Source organism: Haliotis rufescens, unplaced genomic scaffold (genome assembly GCF_023055435.1).
Source record: "Haliotis rufescens isolate VD_foot unplaced genomic scaffold, xgHalRufe1.0.p SCAF_6, whole genome shotgun sequence".
NCBI classification, from domain to species: domain Eukaryota; kingdom Metazoa; phylum Mollusca; class Gastropoda; order Lepetellida; family Haliotidae; genus Haliotis; species Haliotis rufescens.
Genome location: NW_025964334.1, coordinates 49,716,445 through 49,732,950, shown reverse-complemented (window position 1 = coordinate 49,732,950; position 16,506 = coordinate 49,716,445). Strand labels below are relative to the sequence as shown.

Genomic DNA, 16,506 nt, shown 5'->3' with positions numbered 1-16,506 from the left:
ATAACTTAATAACATATATCCAATGTCGATTTAGACGTCTTAAAAGTACAGTTGATCATCTTGTTCGTAATGCCTTCATAAATAAACAACAAGCAGTTTCAATATTCTTTGATTTGGAGAAGGCCTATGATACCACTTGGAAATATGGTATATTGAATGACCTATATAAGATAGGATTCAGTGGGCGCATGCCTGCTTTTATTTCTCAATTCCTTGACAATAGAAAAGTTCGTTTTGGATAGACTGGGTGTATCACAGGTGAGTATTCTACCAATTACCTTGTTTAGCATTAAGATCAACAGTCTCGCCAAAGGACCAAATGTACACACTGATGGTTCTTTGTTTGTTGACGACTTATATGTGTGTTGTCGCGGAACTAGTGAGTGAGTGAGTAAGTTTGATTTTACGCCGCTTTTAGCAATATTCCAGCAATATCACGGCGGGGGACACCAGAAATGGGCTTCACACATTGTACCCATGTCGGGAATCGAACCCGGGTCTTCGGCGTGACGAGCGAACGATTTAACCTCTAGGCTACCCGACCGCCCCTGTCGCGGAACTAACATGCAGACCATTGAGAGACAGCTGCAAATGTGTCTCAACAAAATTCAAAAGTGGTCTAAGGAGAATGGTTTTAAGACTTCCTTGAACAAGACAGGTTGTCTTCATTTCTGCAATAAGAGGAAAATACATAATGATGCTGAATTGTTCTTGAATACTACACCGATCAAAGTAGTTAAAGAGACAAAGTCTTTCGGTATTACATTTGATAGAACCTCTATCTCTATCGAAAGTCTCTATGTTGAAGCCAAAGAACCATGTCTTAAATTAAGACGGATTAAGCTTGATCTTCAATATATCACTGAACTCAAATCGAATCATCTTAATCCAGCCTTTGACAGTGTTTTTGAACCTCTGTATGTGGGTTTGTATGCCCAAAGGTGTAACGCATGAAACCTAACATGTGAGATGCTAATTTAAATCTTGCTTCTATGGCCAGGTTGCAAATGTCAGATATACCTGGATAGCAATCTCTACAGACTTTGGTCAATATTGAACTATCAAGATTGAAAAAGGACAATAAAAATGCATTACAATATCAGCAAGCTTTTCCAGAAGTTAGAGATGAATACCCCTCTTACACATGCATTTACACAGATGGCTCAAAAGAAGGGGAGAAAGTATCTGCTGCTGCAGTTAAAACTGATAGTACGTTTTTGCATTGATTGACTAATGACACTTCCGTTTTCGCCGAGAGGCAAAGGCTATTTTGTTAGCTTTGCAGTATATTAAGCACTCGCCGAACATACAATTTATCATTTTGTCCTTATAGTGTATCCTTGGGGCTGAAATTTTAGAACAAAACCTGAATTTATCAGTGGCCGATAATGATATTGACTTTTGTTGGCAAAGACATCACAAACAAATTAGGGGAAACAATAGCAAATAGTTCTTCTTCTTCTAATTAAACTCCTGAATTTCAAAAATATAAAACCAAGTAAGAGCAGAAGCATATCAAATTTTCCTCCAAAAATTCGGAAGATTATTGTTTTAAGCCTATGCCTTATAGGACATTCACATTTTAGTCATGCTTTCCTTTTAAAGGGAAAAGATGCTCCCATGCGTATTCCTTGTTGATGTCAAGTTACCATGAAACACATACTTTTAAACTGTGTAGATACTGATTTAATACATCAGACATATTTGAAATGTTTGAAACAACTTTTTATTCAAGTTCATAGCTGAACAATTATAGCATTTTTGAAAAAATCAATCTTGAGATATAGTTTTCAACCCAAATGGTCAGTTTTTTTTCTATTTGACTGTGATATATGAATGATATTTTATATTAATTTTTATATTATACTTTTATGATTCTTTATAAGAACGTTTTTCAAATTTATAACTTGTCCTCACCGTGAATAGCTGGAAAATTGCTATTGTGGTGTAAAAGAATATTCATTCATTCATTCCTACCCTCCTCACATCTGCTGACCCGTGACCTTCCTCCCACCGTCCATACATTTGCTGACACGTGACCTTCCTCCCATCGTCCATACATCTGCTGTCACGTGACCTTCTTCCCACTGTCCTTACATCTGCTGACACGTGACCTTCCTCCCACCGTCCATACATTTTCTGATGCGTGACCTTCCTCCCATCGTCCTTACATCTGCTGACACGTGACCTTCCTCCCACCGTCCATACATCTGCTAACCCGTGACCTTCCTCCCACCGTCCTTACATCTGCTGACACGTGACCTTTCTCCCACTGTCCTTACACCTGCTGACACGTGACCTTCCTCCCACCGTCCTTACATCTGCTGACACGTGACCTTTCTCCCACCGTCCTTACATCTGCTGACACGTGACCTTTCTCCCACCGTCCTTACATCTGCTGACACGTGACCTTCCTCCCACCGACCTTACATCTGCTGTCACTTGACCTTCCTCCCACCGTCCTTACATCTGCTGTCACTTGACCTTCCTCCCACCGTCCTTACATCTGCTGACACGTGACCTTCCTCCCACCGTCCTTACATCTGCTGACACGTGACCTTCCTCCCACTGTCCTTACACCTGCTGACACGTGACCTTCCTCCCACCGTCCTTACATCTGCTGACACGTGACCTTTCTCCCACCGTCCTTACATCTGCTGACACGTGACCTTTCTCCCACCGTCCTTACATCTGCTGACACGTGACCTTCCTACCACCGACCTTACATCTGCTGTCACTTGACCTTCCTCCCACCGTCCTTACATCTGCTGTCACTTGACCTTCCTCCCACCGTCCTTACATCTGCTGACACGTGACCTTCCTCCCACCGTCCTTACATCTGCTGACACGTGACCTTCCTCCCACTGTCCTTACACCTGCTGACACGTGACCTTCCTCCCACTGTCCTTACATCTGCTGACACTTGACCTTTCTCCCACTGTCCTTACACCTGCTGACACGTGACCTTCCTCCCACCGTCCTTACATCCTCTGACACGTGACCTTTCTCCCACTGTCCTTACACCTGCTGACCAGTGACCTTCCTCCCACTGTCCTTACATCTGCTGTCACGTGACCTTCCTGCTATCACTCTTACATCTGCTGATATAATGTCGATGTGACGTTAAATTTTAACTCACTCACTCACATGTACACCTTCTCACAAATGACATTCCTCCCGCCGTCCCTTCACCTGCTGGCCAAATCTGTTACATCGCTTCTTGTCCCATACACTGATTATAACCTCGTGATTAGATCTTACATCCGAGATCTCATGCAAAAGAAGTGGGACACCCAAGGAGGTATCAATAAATTACGTGAAATTAAACCAAATATCGGTTTCACCTACATGGTTGTCAGTCCAATTCTGAAGAGGTCATTGTGCAACGATGTCGTATTGGCCACAGCAGATATACACATGAGTATTTATTAAAAGGTGGGGATCCACCGTTTTGTATCCCTTGTGATGAAAAAATCACAGTCAGGCATGTCCTGCTTGACTGTATTGATTTTTTCATCACAAAGGATCATTATTTCAAATCATCATCTATTAAGGATCTTTTTACTAGTATTACTTCTCGTGTAATTTTTTTAAAGAATATTGAATTGTTTGCAAAATTTTGATTAATAATATGTTTTGTATAAAAACAATGGTTTAAATTTGGTAGATTAAATTAACGGCGATCGTTAGTGGCTGTATCCTCGAAGGGGGTTAAGGTACTGTAAAATTATTGTCCCCCTGAGTTTTGTTTGTTTGTTGTTTAGCGCCGCACTCAGCAGTATTTCAGCTATATGACGGCGGTCTGTAAATAATCGAGTCTGGACCAGACAATCCAGTGATTAATATCATGAGCATCGATCCACGCAATTGGGATCGATGACATGCATCAACCAAGTCAGCGAGCCTGACCACCCGATCCCGTTAGCCACCTTTTACGACAAGCATAGTCACCTTTTACGGCAAGCATGGGTTGCTGAAGACCTATTCTACCCCGGAATCTTCACGGGTCTCCAAAGATGTCCCCCTGAGAGGATACGCAAGTTCCACATCTTTCAAAGTAAATTTAGAACTACCACGTTTATAATCGTAGAATATGTGTCAATTTAATATGTTAGGCTAACTTATTCCATAGTCGCAAGCACCTGAAGGGATGGTGTAAATCCTGCTGGGGTCCACGGAGGAAGCAAAAGAACTGTAAGTCCCCATGGTCCCTAGAATGCTGATCTACCTCCAATTGCTGGCGATCTATAGCCCGTTTTAATAATGTATTGTTATGTACAGTGCTATCTATTTTATGATTCAATACTAGTTTTAAATCCTTTTCTGTGATACGTCTAGTTATTTTACTGTCCTTCAGCAGGCTTTTTTTATATAAGTCTCAATGTTTTTATTACGTTTAACCCATGATAGTCACGATATGGCTGAAATAATGCCAATGTGACTTCAAATTTTAACTCACTCACTCAATTACCTGCTGGCTCGTGACCTTCCACCTACCGTCCTTACATTTGCTAAAACTCAAACCTTCTCCTACTGAAAAGTATGTGAATGGATCACAGAAAATCAGTTATCATGCCATGCCGGAAATCAACTTCCCTTTATTTGAAGACAACTTAAATAATTAGTTTTTTTTTAAAATTTCAGCTTCAGCTGGAGAAGAGACTAGGTTATTTTGCAATGACTTCATGCAATCAGTGTAATGGTATCAATATTGACATGAGTGAGATGAAACCATTATTGACAATTGCATAAACACGAATAGGGCATATTTCCTTTTACGTACATTGAGAACCAGTGAACAGAAGCGTTAGTAATAGAACCGAACAGGGCGGCGATAACACAGTTAATTATGAGGCAAACTGTACGCAGGTGTAAGTGTAAGCTATATAAACTGTGCTATTCACGTAGTCACCAGATTAAACAGAGACAGAAGACTTTTAGTGACTCTTATCTATGTATTTTTAGCAAAGGGGCGCTTGATGTATTTTGAGATGAGAAATATCAAAACAAAAAACGTCGCCGTAATTACATTAACTGCTGAATTAATGTGACGTTCACATTTATTTATACTTGGATATCAGCGACCCATTAGTTTAAATTCATCGAGTAATTTGGCAATCATCAGTGTGGTAGTGCTATATATTCGACGTTTATGCGGTCACAAACTTATTATTCCACACTACTTAAAAAAAGCAATCAGAATATAGTGGATGATGACAGGATAAAATATCTATTCAGTAATACGTCAGTCTACACGTTAAGCATACAAATAACGACTACCCTAGAATCTTCCACGGGCACCAATGCAGGCGACACTATGTTGCAGTGAAACGTTTCTCTTTGGGATAGCTTTCTAATATAATTATGATGTATATGCACAAACTGGTCTGATTAAGCAAGTATGAGTTGTTGAATCGACGTTTGAAGCAGCATTGGTCCATATTTAAGTTCCAGCATGTGTCAGTATAATGTGGGAGAAACATTTACCACTTTTATGAAGCTTCAGGTCTAATGGTAGAGCGTCTACCCTGAGAGCGGAAGGTACGAGATTCGATCTCCGGTCGCGTCATACCAAAAGAGGATAAAACATGGTACTTGTTGTTACCCTGTCCGGCGCTCGGCATTAAGGGGCTAAAACAAGTACTGGTCGGCTCGGAGTCAGTATACTGTGTCTTAATGGGGTATTCATGTTAATCTGCGGCATGGTATCTCAGTGTGCTAGCACTATAAATCTCGACATCAGTCAGGACTACGTAGTACAAACAGCCACACACACAAACACAGGTGCCTGCACGTCGCTATATAAGTGCAATAAACTTGGACGCGACGTTAAACCCCATTATCATCTCACCTTATGACGCTTCACGAGGAGCACGGCTATGGTCCTGACCACTTAACCCCAAAAATGTTGTCATATCAAACAGTGTCAGAGACAACTGGGTGTTCAGGGGTAAACTTTAAATTGAATTCAAAAACCATAACAGCTCAATCGGGCCTTGAACATGGGTACACACGCAAGTGGTAATTGTTGGCATCGATCCCCGCCGCGAGGACACAATGTCAAACTGAACCACCCTGGTGATCCAGGTCTTGCGGGAACACCAGCCGAATATTGGTTCTTGATCAGCAAGCAGATTGATCCACATTCACGTCACCACCAGACCAGAGATTGTATTGTTATTGTAGCTTTACTGCTACAATGGAAACTGTGCTAAAAAAATGCAAAGAAGGCAATCCAAACCTTCCATCTTCCATGGTATGAAATAATTCAGGTGATATACTTACTTTTAATATTGTTTTGTTCTGAACGGCGGTGCCACAGGTGAGCCTAGATACCTAGCTGTTATCATCACTATTAGAGAGTAAGTCAAGAACATGATACCGTCGGAAAAATATACTCGACTCTGCTTTAAGAAGAAATTTCTCATGATGATTAATGTAAGGATTTCATCATTTATATAATGGTTTTCCCGCGAATAATGTTCAAAGAAATTATGATTACAAGAATAAATATTAATATATAGTGAATTGCCACATCAAAAAGGGAGTGCATGAATATTCGAGTCTGGACCAGGCAACCAATAACTGAATGTATGGGAAATAATCCCCGCAAACGGGGCACAATGACAGGGGCCATTAGTCAGTTATGGAGCCTGAAAATTGAAAGAAGTATTTTGTCGTGGATTCGTTGACGGCCTGGAAGCCAGTGCAATTCCTTCAGAACATGAGTTCGCCATACATTCTGGTACGTGTGATTACTGTTGCTGCAGAAAAATATTGGACCTTCTAGGCCTTCTTTTAACTATATTTTGGATGTATAGAGGATATATAGAGGATATTTTGTGTCGTGGTCTATCGGGAAATTAAATTATTTCATTATAAATCTAAAACCTTGAAACGTAAATTCTCCCTACCTAACACACAGGGCCGGGTCACCACCCCTTGTATTTGCGACTTAAAAAGTAGTTTTCTGTTTGCCAAAAAATAGAATATAAACAATAGTAACAAAAGGCATTCAGTGCCGCGAAAATTCTGTATCATACATATAGATATGAATATATACAAAGTAATTAACTTTAACAAAAAATATTCTCGAAAACTTCGAGACCGCTGTTAGAAGCAAAATAATACACGCTGTTCAAATCGCAAAAATGGCGCTTTGCAAACGAAAGGTCTCGATTGACGAGGTATGTGGGACATTTGCAGTTTATAACGGAACATTTTCAAGAGAACAACAAACGCCACGGAGTGATATCAACTCTGTCAATGGCATCTGTCATTATTTTGCCTTATCAATGTGGAACGTTAAAAAGATATCAAGAGTTTGTGAACATGCCAGACACTTACGATAAAGGGAGACAATTTGAGGGGAGGTCACTCTTGCAATAGTTCCGTGAAAGTGTTATGTTCACTGCAGAGAAATATCAATTGTTATGTTCACTGCAATGAAAATATCACTCACTTTCAATTTCGAAATATATAGTACACTTTCTAATGTGGCTAATGTTTGCTGCATGATAATAATAAGTTTTGCAGATGTTATGGATGTGTTTCTCCATGCTCATTGTAGTATCAAAATGACTCCTAAGTTGCCTGCATCATCACATTGGCGAATAATACAGTCATTTATCTCTATGGAATACATTATTTCATCACCAAATAGATAACAACTTGTTTTGTTCAGCAAAGGGGTGTTTATTAACGAAACGAGTGATACAGTCATTAATAATTCGTCATGTAACTCACCATTGTTCAAAAGGGTAGATAACATCCACTTTATTCAGTGACCTACACAAAGGCCACGTCATCAGCTTCATTCATCACTACAATATTTCAGTATACCCTTCAGGACAATACATCACATTTGTACTGTTTAAGTCAGATCATCAACAGCGCTGTACTGGTATGTTAGAAATTCATTCACAAGTCGACTTTTAAAAATTGTGTATAGACATGTCACATTCAAAAACCGGCAATATATAGATACACAGATAGCATGTCTGTAATTGTAATTTCAGAAGTTTGCAAGTAGCCAAGAAACGTTCAACTCTATTAGTTCACTTCATGTCAGGGTCATCCTGAATATGTTGGCAGCCAGGAGAGTAGCCAGGAGTGACAACAGAGAGATTTCCTTTGGCGCACCTGTTATAAATGCATGAAACAAATATATACACACCTGAAAGTCAGTTGTGAATCGGGGACCATGCTTTGACTAAAGTCACGGACATTGCCTTATTTAGGCCTTTCGTTCAACACCCTCGATCAGGACGCAAGTGATAATTGCAACGTTACAATTATACACACTCATAGTATAGTAAGATCGAATCAATTGTTGCTTGTATAGATACAATACTTTTCCTGTAGCCGTTAAATTGGTTGGTTTGTTGTTTAACGCCGCACTCAGAAATATTCCAACTATATAACGGCGTTCTGTAAATAATCGAGTTTGGACAAGACAAACCAGTGATTAATATCATGAGCATCGATCCACGGAATTGGGATCGATGACATGCATCAACCAAGTCAGCGAGCCTAACCACGTGACCGATCCCGTTAGTCGCCTCTTACGACAAGCAAAGTCGCCTTTTACAGCATGTATGGGTTGCTGAAGACCTATTCTACCCCGGATTTTCACGGGTCTGTAGCCGTTAAAGAAATCTCTTAAACACATGCTCAATCTAATGGTAACTTTATATGTTATAAAATAGAGTATATAAACACAGTGCTTTCATAACATTAGTAAAAATGAACAAGGATCTATACTGCTTACCATTTTCACAATGGTCTCCCGTAAACCCGTTGTCACAGACACACGCTCCCTTTGTTTTGTCCTTTTTGTCAGCCATGCATTTCCCCTTGTCATGACAGTCGAAGGTGGCACATGGACCTGGTATGAAATAGTCAGAAATATAATGATTCTTTCCGTACACTTACTTAACACATTCCGTCAGATGATCTCGCATGAGACCCTTCAAGCGATCTCAACACTTTAGCTGGCGAGGTTTTTGATTCTGCATCCAAAAATTCTAATCAGTTTGATCCACATCTCAATTTGTCTCATTCCATGCGGACTCAGACATTGTAGAGGTCACAGAATAATTTCAATGGGTGAACATGCTCACACATTTTCTGACCAGCTTTCGAAATGACCGTCGTTTCCATTCATAAGAATGACACGCAATTCGGGATTTCTAACGATATTTCCGGTTTGAATAAATAACATGGCAAATAATATGTCTTTAAAACAAAACGTCCCAAGGCTCTAGTTACCTTTGCATGGGTCACCTGGAATGTCAAATAAAGGTTAATCATCTCTTTCTGGATATTCTATATTCACCACTCCCGTTCCAGTAATAGAAATGTGCTATCACGTTTGTAGAGCTGCCGTTGCTTTGTGTCCGAACAAACATCACCATTTACTTGTGTTAAGTGTGAGACTAATAGGGTAAGAGCTACGCTTATTCACACGTACATAGGAATACAACTCTATGGTACTTACTGCAAGCTGCATATCTCGAGTCAGCATTGGCAACAAGAGTTGAAATGTTGAACCCAGGCGTACATGTGTCGTTAACGGTAACGTGGAGACATGCAATGTAGGTCGTCAGTGAACTGAAACAAATGTTTCATTGAAATTATATTTGACTGTAACTAATATATGATAATTGGAGCCTGATACTAGACATGTAAAACTAAAACGTCAAAGCTAAAGAATAAATATAACCAGTCTCGATTATCTGCCAAAACTGTCGGTGTAAAGGGCAAAATGGCGGTGAACATTATATGTAGGGATCACCGCAAATCGGAGTCTGTAGTTGACGCTCAGACATGCAGTGTAGTTCGTTAGTGCCCTTACACAATTACAATTGATCTAAATTCTGAAATTGTATTGGACTCTTGCAAGCAAATAAAATAGGATGATTGGAGAACTTTACTAGTCATGTAATACATTAACAAATGGTTCTTAAGAACATGAGAAAGAATAATAAAATATCAATTTCCTTAAAATCCGATCCTTTACTGCAATACAATTTATTGTACCGAGGACACGACCATAGAAGGTCACGTCAGGAGAACTTTCAAATAGGACACTCAGCTGCGATGCTTCTCAATTCAGGAAGCATTCTTACCAGCATGTCTGATTTTTGTATCCCTGAAATTAACTTTATTGTCCTGTTCCGGTTAAGAATTATAAACGCTGCATCATTATATATTTTAATGATCCTGTCGTTTCAGAGCACCATGGCATTTGAAAACAAAACGAAGCACTATCGAAGAAATATGTCTGATCTGTGTCGGTTTCCTTGTGTAAAAATCGACATTCGCGAAACTAGGTGGGAAAAACATTAACTGAACGTTTTTGAAAGCTGACATCTGATTGGCTCAAGGAGCCGAGTATTCTTCACTTAGACTGGGCGGTCATGGATTTGTCGTCAGATCTTCAGTCAATTTGTAAAATATGTTTTTTAAGTTATTGATTACATAATAAACTAACGACTGAGAGCAATAATGCAAAAACTAATTAGGTTGACATCATTCATAAATAAATCAATAGGGGCGGTCGGGTAGCCTAGTGGTTAAAGCGTTCGCTCGTCACGCCGAAGACCCGGGTTCGATTCCCGACATGGGTACAATGTGTGAAGCCCATTTCTGGTGTCCCCCGTCGTGATATTGCTGGAATATTGCTAAAAGCGGCGTAAAACCAAACTCACTCACTCACTCACTCACTAAATAAATCAATCAATAACTCATTCATAGATGTGTTTACTTGAACTTGTAACAACTGGTATCATCACTATTTGAAAGTTTTCCATAAACACATGCTCTTGATATAATCCGAATTGAACAATCGACTCTGTTGGTGGCAGAGATTTGTTATTAATATGGAAGGGTGCAGTCGCTATTATTTAGAAATTAATAACCTGTATGTGTAAGCTGCATTACACCAAAGTATAACAAACCTTTACCTGCATTTCTCGTGATCAGTCCCGTTTGTCCCCCATAAGTCCTTTTGGCAACTGCATGCCTGGGGCAATACAGCGGCTGAAACAATGTTTGTTTGTGTTTTAATGCTGCACTGTTCTGGTAATGATGGTGGCATGTACTTAACAGTGTCAAGACCAGACAAACGCCAGTGATTCATATTATACGAAACGTCCCATGCCTTAGGCCGTACAATACGCGCATTAAGCAAAGTGACCAAATTCCCACATTGGGGCGGAGTGGGATGGTATGATGTTGATTGTACTCGAATGCAGTAATCTGAAAGTTCCGTGTCATAACTGCTGCTTACTGCAATTAGCGTTTTTGATCTCCAAGGCATCAGCTGCTGACAGGTTACACGAAGCTCCTGTTCCCGAGGCAGTCTCAAGGCACCCCAGGTAGGTTTTCAGGTCTCTGCAGTTAACAAGATACATACACAGTCGTATATAGATATATTGTATTTTAACGTACATGTGAGATGCAAATATTTACAATTACAACGATGTACTAGAAATCGAGACCAGTTGAATAACATTATACCGCTGTTTTCGGACAGTGCTCCAAAGGTTTTTCTTGAAGTCAACACAAGTTTCATGTCATTAAATAGTCCATCCTTCTTACCATGTTTTCGTCCTCATACAGTCATGTACGTTTTGTTTGTGGCATGTATATTGCAACACCATTCATTGGACTGTATGAAAACGATATGTTTTCTTGCAACATGTGTTTTGCAAGAATGGCAAACGACAGATGACCGGCCCGTATTCAATTAATATCCACAATCAATAAACAGCAAATAACAGTATATATTTTCTTAAGATAGGCTTCTACAATTAACGAAAAGGGAAAAGGGAGGACGTAGTGTACTTACGAGCAATCGGCATCAACTGTCGCATTGTATGGACAGGTAGCACAAGTAGCAGCCGCAAACCTGATAAACGTAGCTGTCAAGATGCCTGTAAATTAAAGAGACAAAACCATAGCCGAAAGCATAAGATGATTTATTTTTGTTGTTTAACGCCGCACTCAGCAATATTCCAGCTATATGGCGGCGGTCTGTTAATAATCGAGTCTGGACCATACAATCCAGTGATTGATATCATGAGCATCGATCCACGCAATTTGGATTGATAACATGCTTCAACAAAGTCAGCGAGCCTGACCACCCGATCCCTTTAGTCGCTTCTTCTTGCGACAAACATATTCGCCATTTACGGCAAGAATGGGTTGCTGAAGACCTATTCTACCCCGGATCTTCAAACAAATGAACTGGGTGATGTTACTATACTGCTAAAAACAAGTTAAGGACCACCCTGTGCTTTCTTATTACAATAGTAAACTTGTCATATCTTATTTTATTGTATGTTATTCAATTTTGGGTATTGGCCTAGCTATGATTTATGTCGACTGGGAATTAAAGACACAGCAAAATGTTTATGTGGTAGAAAGTGTGAATATACATAATATTATAATTCTTTTTTTTCAACTTGACACTTTACTTCGAAAAATAAGCAGTACAGCCGCAAATGCACCAACTGATCTCAATTTGATATTCAATGGAAATGGGGATTTACCAGAACAAGATAAAATTAAATTATTCAAATATGTAATGACTTATATCCGTAATACAAAGATATTTATGTAAACTGTATTGTTCTCACTGTTCACTTATCTTTCCTATAGTGTATAGTACAAGTTATAAATCAATTGTGTAAATATCTGGGAGAAGGTGTCCCAAGTTGGAGTACCTTATCCCATTCACTTTTTGTGAATAAAATGTTTTAGTCAAACCAATCATACCGTCAACCACAAATATATGTCAGCTAACATGTCTGTCACTTCCTCCACATCCTCGCACGCTCAGGCCCGTGAAGACTCCGGGGTAGAATAGGTCTTCAGCAACCCATGCTTGCCGTAAAAGGTGACTATGCTTGTCGTAAAAGGCGACTAACGGGATCGGGTGGTCAGGCTCGCTGACTTGGTTGATGCATGTCATCGATCCCAAATGCGTGGATTGATGCTCATGATATCAATCACTGGATTGTCTGTTCCAGACTTGATTATTTACAGACCGCCGTCATATAGCTGGAATATTGCTGACTGCGGCGTTAAACAACAAACAACTCGCACGGTCATGATGTTGTTACGACAAGGAGACATCATCAACTGTGATACGGGCGTTGCTTGCTGTCCCTATACACGGGCGTATTTTCCACATTCACATCAACAACACCAGTTCCATCAAGGTTCAAAATATGCAAAGCAACGTCGTATGATTCTGGATTCTGATTCCGGATAACTAAGCACAACTTGATCATAAATATTCCAGATCCGTCCATACATCTCACACTGGTATGCATGTATGGTGTTGCTCAGTGTTCGAATCCGTGAAAACTTGGCACTGAACCGATGTAACGTTACGCCAAAACGTGTGGCCAGCTTCAGCTAACATTCTCCAACTCGCCGATGTTGGCTTCTAAAATTTTCACTTGTTAAAGTTCATGTATTGAACTGATGCAACTATACTAAATTTGAATTTGGCTTTTTTATGATTGCGTAGGGATACTTTGCTTTCGGGTTGGGTTACAGCCGCTGGAAATTTTGAAGGTGGTTAGGGATGAGATTCAGAAATGTTTGCACTATATTTGATTGTGGGTAAGAAAGAGAATAATCAACTCGAAACTCGGAATATAAAGGGTAATCTTTCCCTGAGGGAATTAATGTCACAGATCTATGACGTTATATTAATTCCCGAGGGAAAGATAGAGCGTAAGGTCTTCTCAAAATAACTACCATGGTTTCATACTGGCTGTACGCTTGTCTCGAACTACGAATAATAAATGTGCATATTTTGGTCGAGTTCTTTACTCTCGGAAACAAAGTTTATACATACCTCATTCATGATTTATGTGAACTCGAGACGTTGAGATTAACAAATATAATTTGTATCTTGTTGGAAATACATTATTTATGCGGTATATATTTTATCATGGTACTTGGAAACAATTAGTAATTTAAACGACATCTTCGAATTTAATATACTAAATACTAAATGATATCTAAATAGAACGAAAAATAAACACATGCGACTAACAGTATTAAAATTGGGAATAACTGCTAAATATAATAAGTAAGGGAACAATGTAAATTAAAATATATCGAAATATATAGTTGATGACTCACATGAAAGCAGCGGAAAAGTCGGCAACGTCCACATCCTGCCCACTCCTCGGCGTTATCTGGTCTGACCTCACTGCAACACACCCTCCCTACCTGTGTGACGTGGGGCTTTATAGCATATGTTGCCATGGCGTTCTCTGTTGTCGGCAACACAGGTATGAACTGTGCCAATAGCGATTGCTTCCTTATACAAATGTTATTACAACACTGTGACCTGTCTCCAGTGTCTTGCACAATTTTAACCGCATATGATACTAAAAGGCTGGATTAGAACTTGTTTGGCTTACTATTGTATTGGGAGATGTGACAATGTTTTATAGATACACTTCAAAAAAAGAAACTTGACACTGACTTTCAAACTGTAATATAATGCGATTGTTTCAAAATAGGACACAGAAACCATAATTGAAACACTGTTTGAACATCAATGTACACAATGTTCAAAACATTGTCACCTAGACAGACACACGTACACGATACAGTTAATGTCACAGGGGTACAGAAAATGTCAGTATCGGTTGTGCCAACCACGTGCATCAATCACCGCTTGACACTGACGACCCATAGATGCAATCAAGTTGTCAATAACACGCTGTTGGATGTGCTGCCATTCATGCTGAAGTGCATCAAGAAGCGCCGGAAGTGTTTAGGGCGGTGGATTCCTTCTGCGAACGCGTCGATCCAACTCGTCCCACAGATGCTCAATCGGGGACAAATCTGGTGTCCGGGCTGGCCAAGGTAATGTCTGGATGTTGTTCTGCTGTAAGAAGTCCTTACAAACACGTGCAATATGCGATCGAGCGTTGTCCTGCTGGAACTGTCCGCCATGAACGTTGACGTGAGGAAGAACGTAAGGCTGTAGGATCAAGTCTCTGTAACGCACACCTGTCAATGCACCTGCCACATGCACGAGAGGCGTCCTTCCACCGTGATGAATTCCGGCCCATACCATGACACTCCCGCTGCCAAATGGGACAACCTGCTGCACACAGTTGGGGGCGTAACGTTCACCCCGACGTCTGTAGACAACGTGCGCGCCCATCAGCACGTGTGAGTAGGAAACGGGACCCGTCAGTAAACAGTACATTTCTTGCACGTGCCCGGGCCATCTAACCCTCTGTTGGCACCAAAGCAGAAGACGTGGGGTCAATACATGACGTCGAACAGGTCTTCGTGCAAAAAGTCCAGCCTCCCTCAGTTTGTTGCGTACCGTTTGATCTGATATTCTGCGTACCCCAGGGATCTGTGTGGTTGTAGACGTGGCTGTGGTAGTGCGGTCTCGGAGGTGTCGCAGCCGGATGTATCGATCTTGTGCTTGGGTTGTCACCCTTGGTCTTCCTGACCTTGGTCTGTCGTCAACTCTGTCGGTGTTGTTGTATCGGGTCCACAGTGCGGAGACTGTCTGTCTGGACACGCCAAAGTGCCTGGCCACTTCTTGCTGAGTTGCTCCAGCTTGTAATCTCCCAATGGCGTTGTTCCGTTGAGCTGCATTCAGTCTTGGCATTCTGTCACCGCCTCTACTGCCGTTATAAGGACTGTATGAGCAGCCGTTGATTTGGATTTTTATACCCATTCAGCAGGGGGGCCTGCATGCCTAAATGCAGGATCCTGTGCTGCACGTTTATTACAGGCGGTTGCGTTTGGATGAAGCTGTAAAATTGATCCCCAAACGCTACCTTTATGTGCTTTGCATGTGTTTTCGCGAATTATAGACACATCATCTCTCTGTTTGACTTATTTGGTTCTCATTTAATGTAATTATTTTAGATATTTGGCAAAAAGTGGTTTTACATCTGTCAAGTTTCTTTTTTTGAAGAGTATATATAGTACTGTCAGAGTACTCTTGTATCTAATCAAAACAAAACACGTTAACTTGAATTTATCCATACGATGAAACAACGAATAGAATTGAGAGCACAAATGCAATGAATCAATGACAAGAGACTATCCATATATACTCTTATAAAACGTAGGGGACCGTGAAATATAGATGTTAAGACAAAGACAAACATCCGATGCATGAACGTTATGTCTGTAAAACAGGGGGCACGGGGGGCCCAGTCGTCTAAGGCCCCGCGATTCGTTGTGCAGAGTTGCGTCCCTTGGGCACGCTAGAAACCTATGACTGTGGGTTCACCCCGATTATGTTTGTCAGCACCATACCCGTGCTCGTGGGTTTCACCGAAGTGGTAAACGTCTTAGACCTGCATCAATTCGGACTTTCCTCCCACATTAAGCTGACACGCCTTGATATAACTGGAATAATGTTAAAGCGGCGTTAAACCCAACTCACTCACTGCAAAACACCCTATAGTTGGCACGTGCCACACGCAGTAAAGCCAC

The 16,506-nt window shown here is 40.6% G+C and overlaps 1 protein-coding gene across 1 annotated transcript; it reads right to left on the bottom strand.

The window, feature by feature from the left end:
- Nucleotides 1-7,671: 7,671 nt before the first annotated feature.
- On the bottom strand, nucleotides 7,672-14,288 carry LOC124112146. Its single transcript, XM_046472126.2, has 7 exons — nucleotides 14,167-14,288; nucleotides 11,855-11,939; nucleotides 11,294-11,397; nucleotides 10,968-11,043; nucleotides 9,500-9,612; nucleotides 8,771-8,887; nucleotides 7,672-8,142 (listed from the first exon to the last, which is right to left on the bottom strand). Exons 1-7 carry the CDS (start codon nucleotides 14,198-14,200, stop codon nucleotides 8,063-8,065), a joined length of 609 nt encoding a protein of 202 aa, XP_046328082.2. The 5' UTR covers nucleotides 14,201-14,288; the 3' UTR covers nucleotides 7,672-8,062.
- Nucleotides 14,289-16,506: the final 2,218 nt, after the last annotated feature.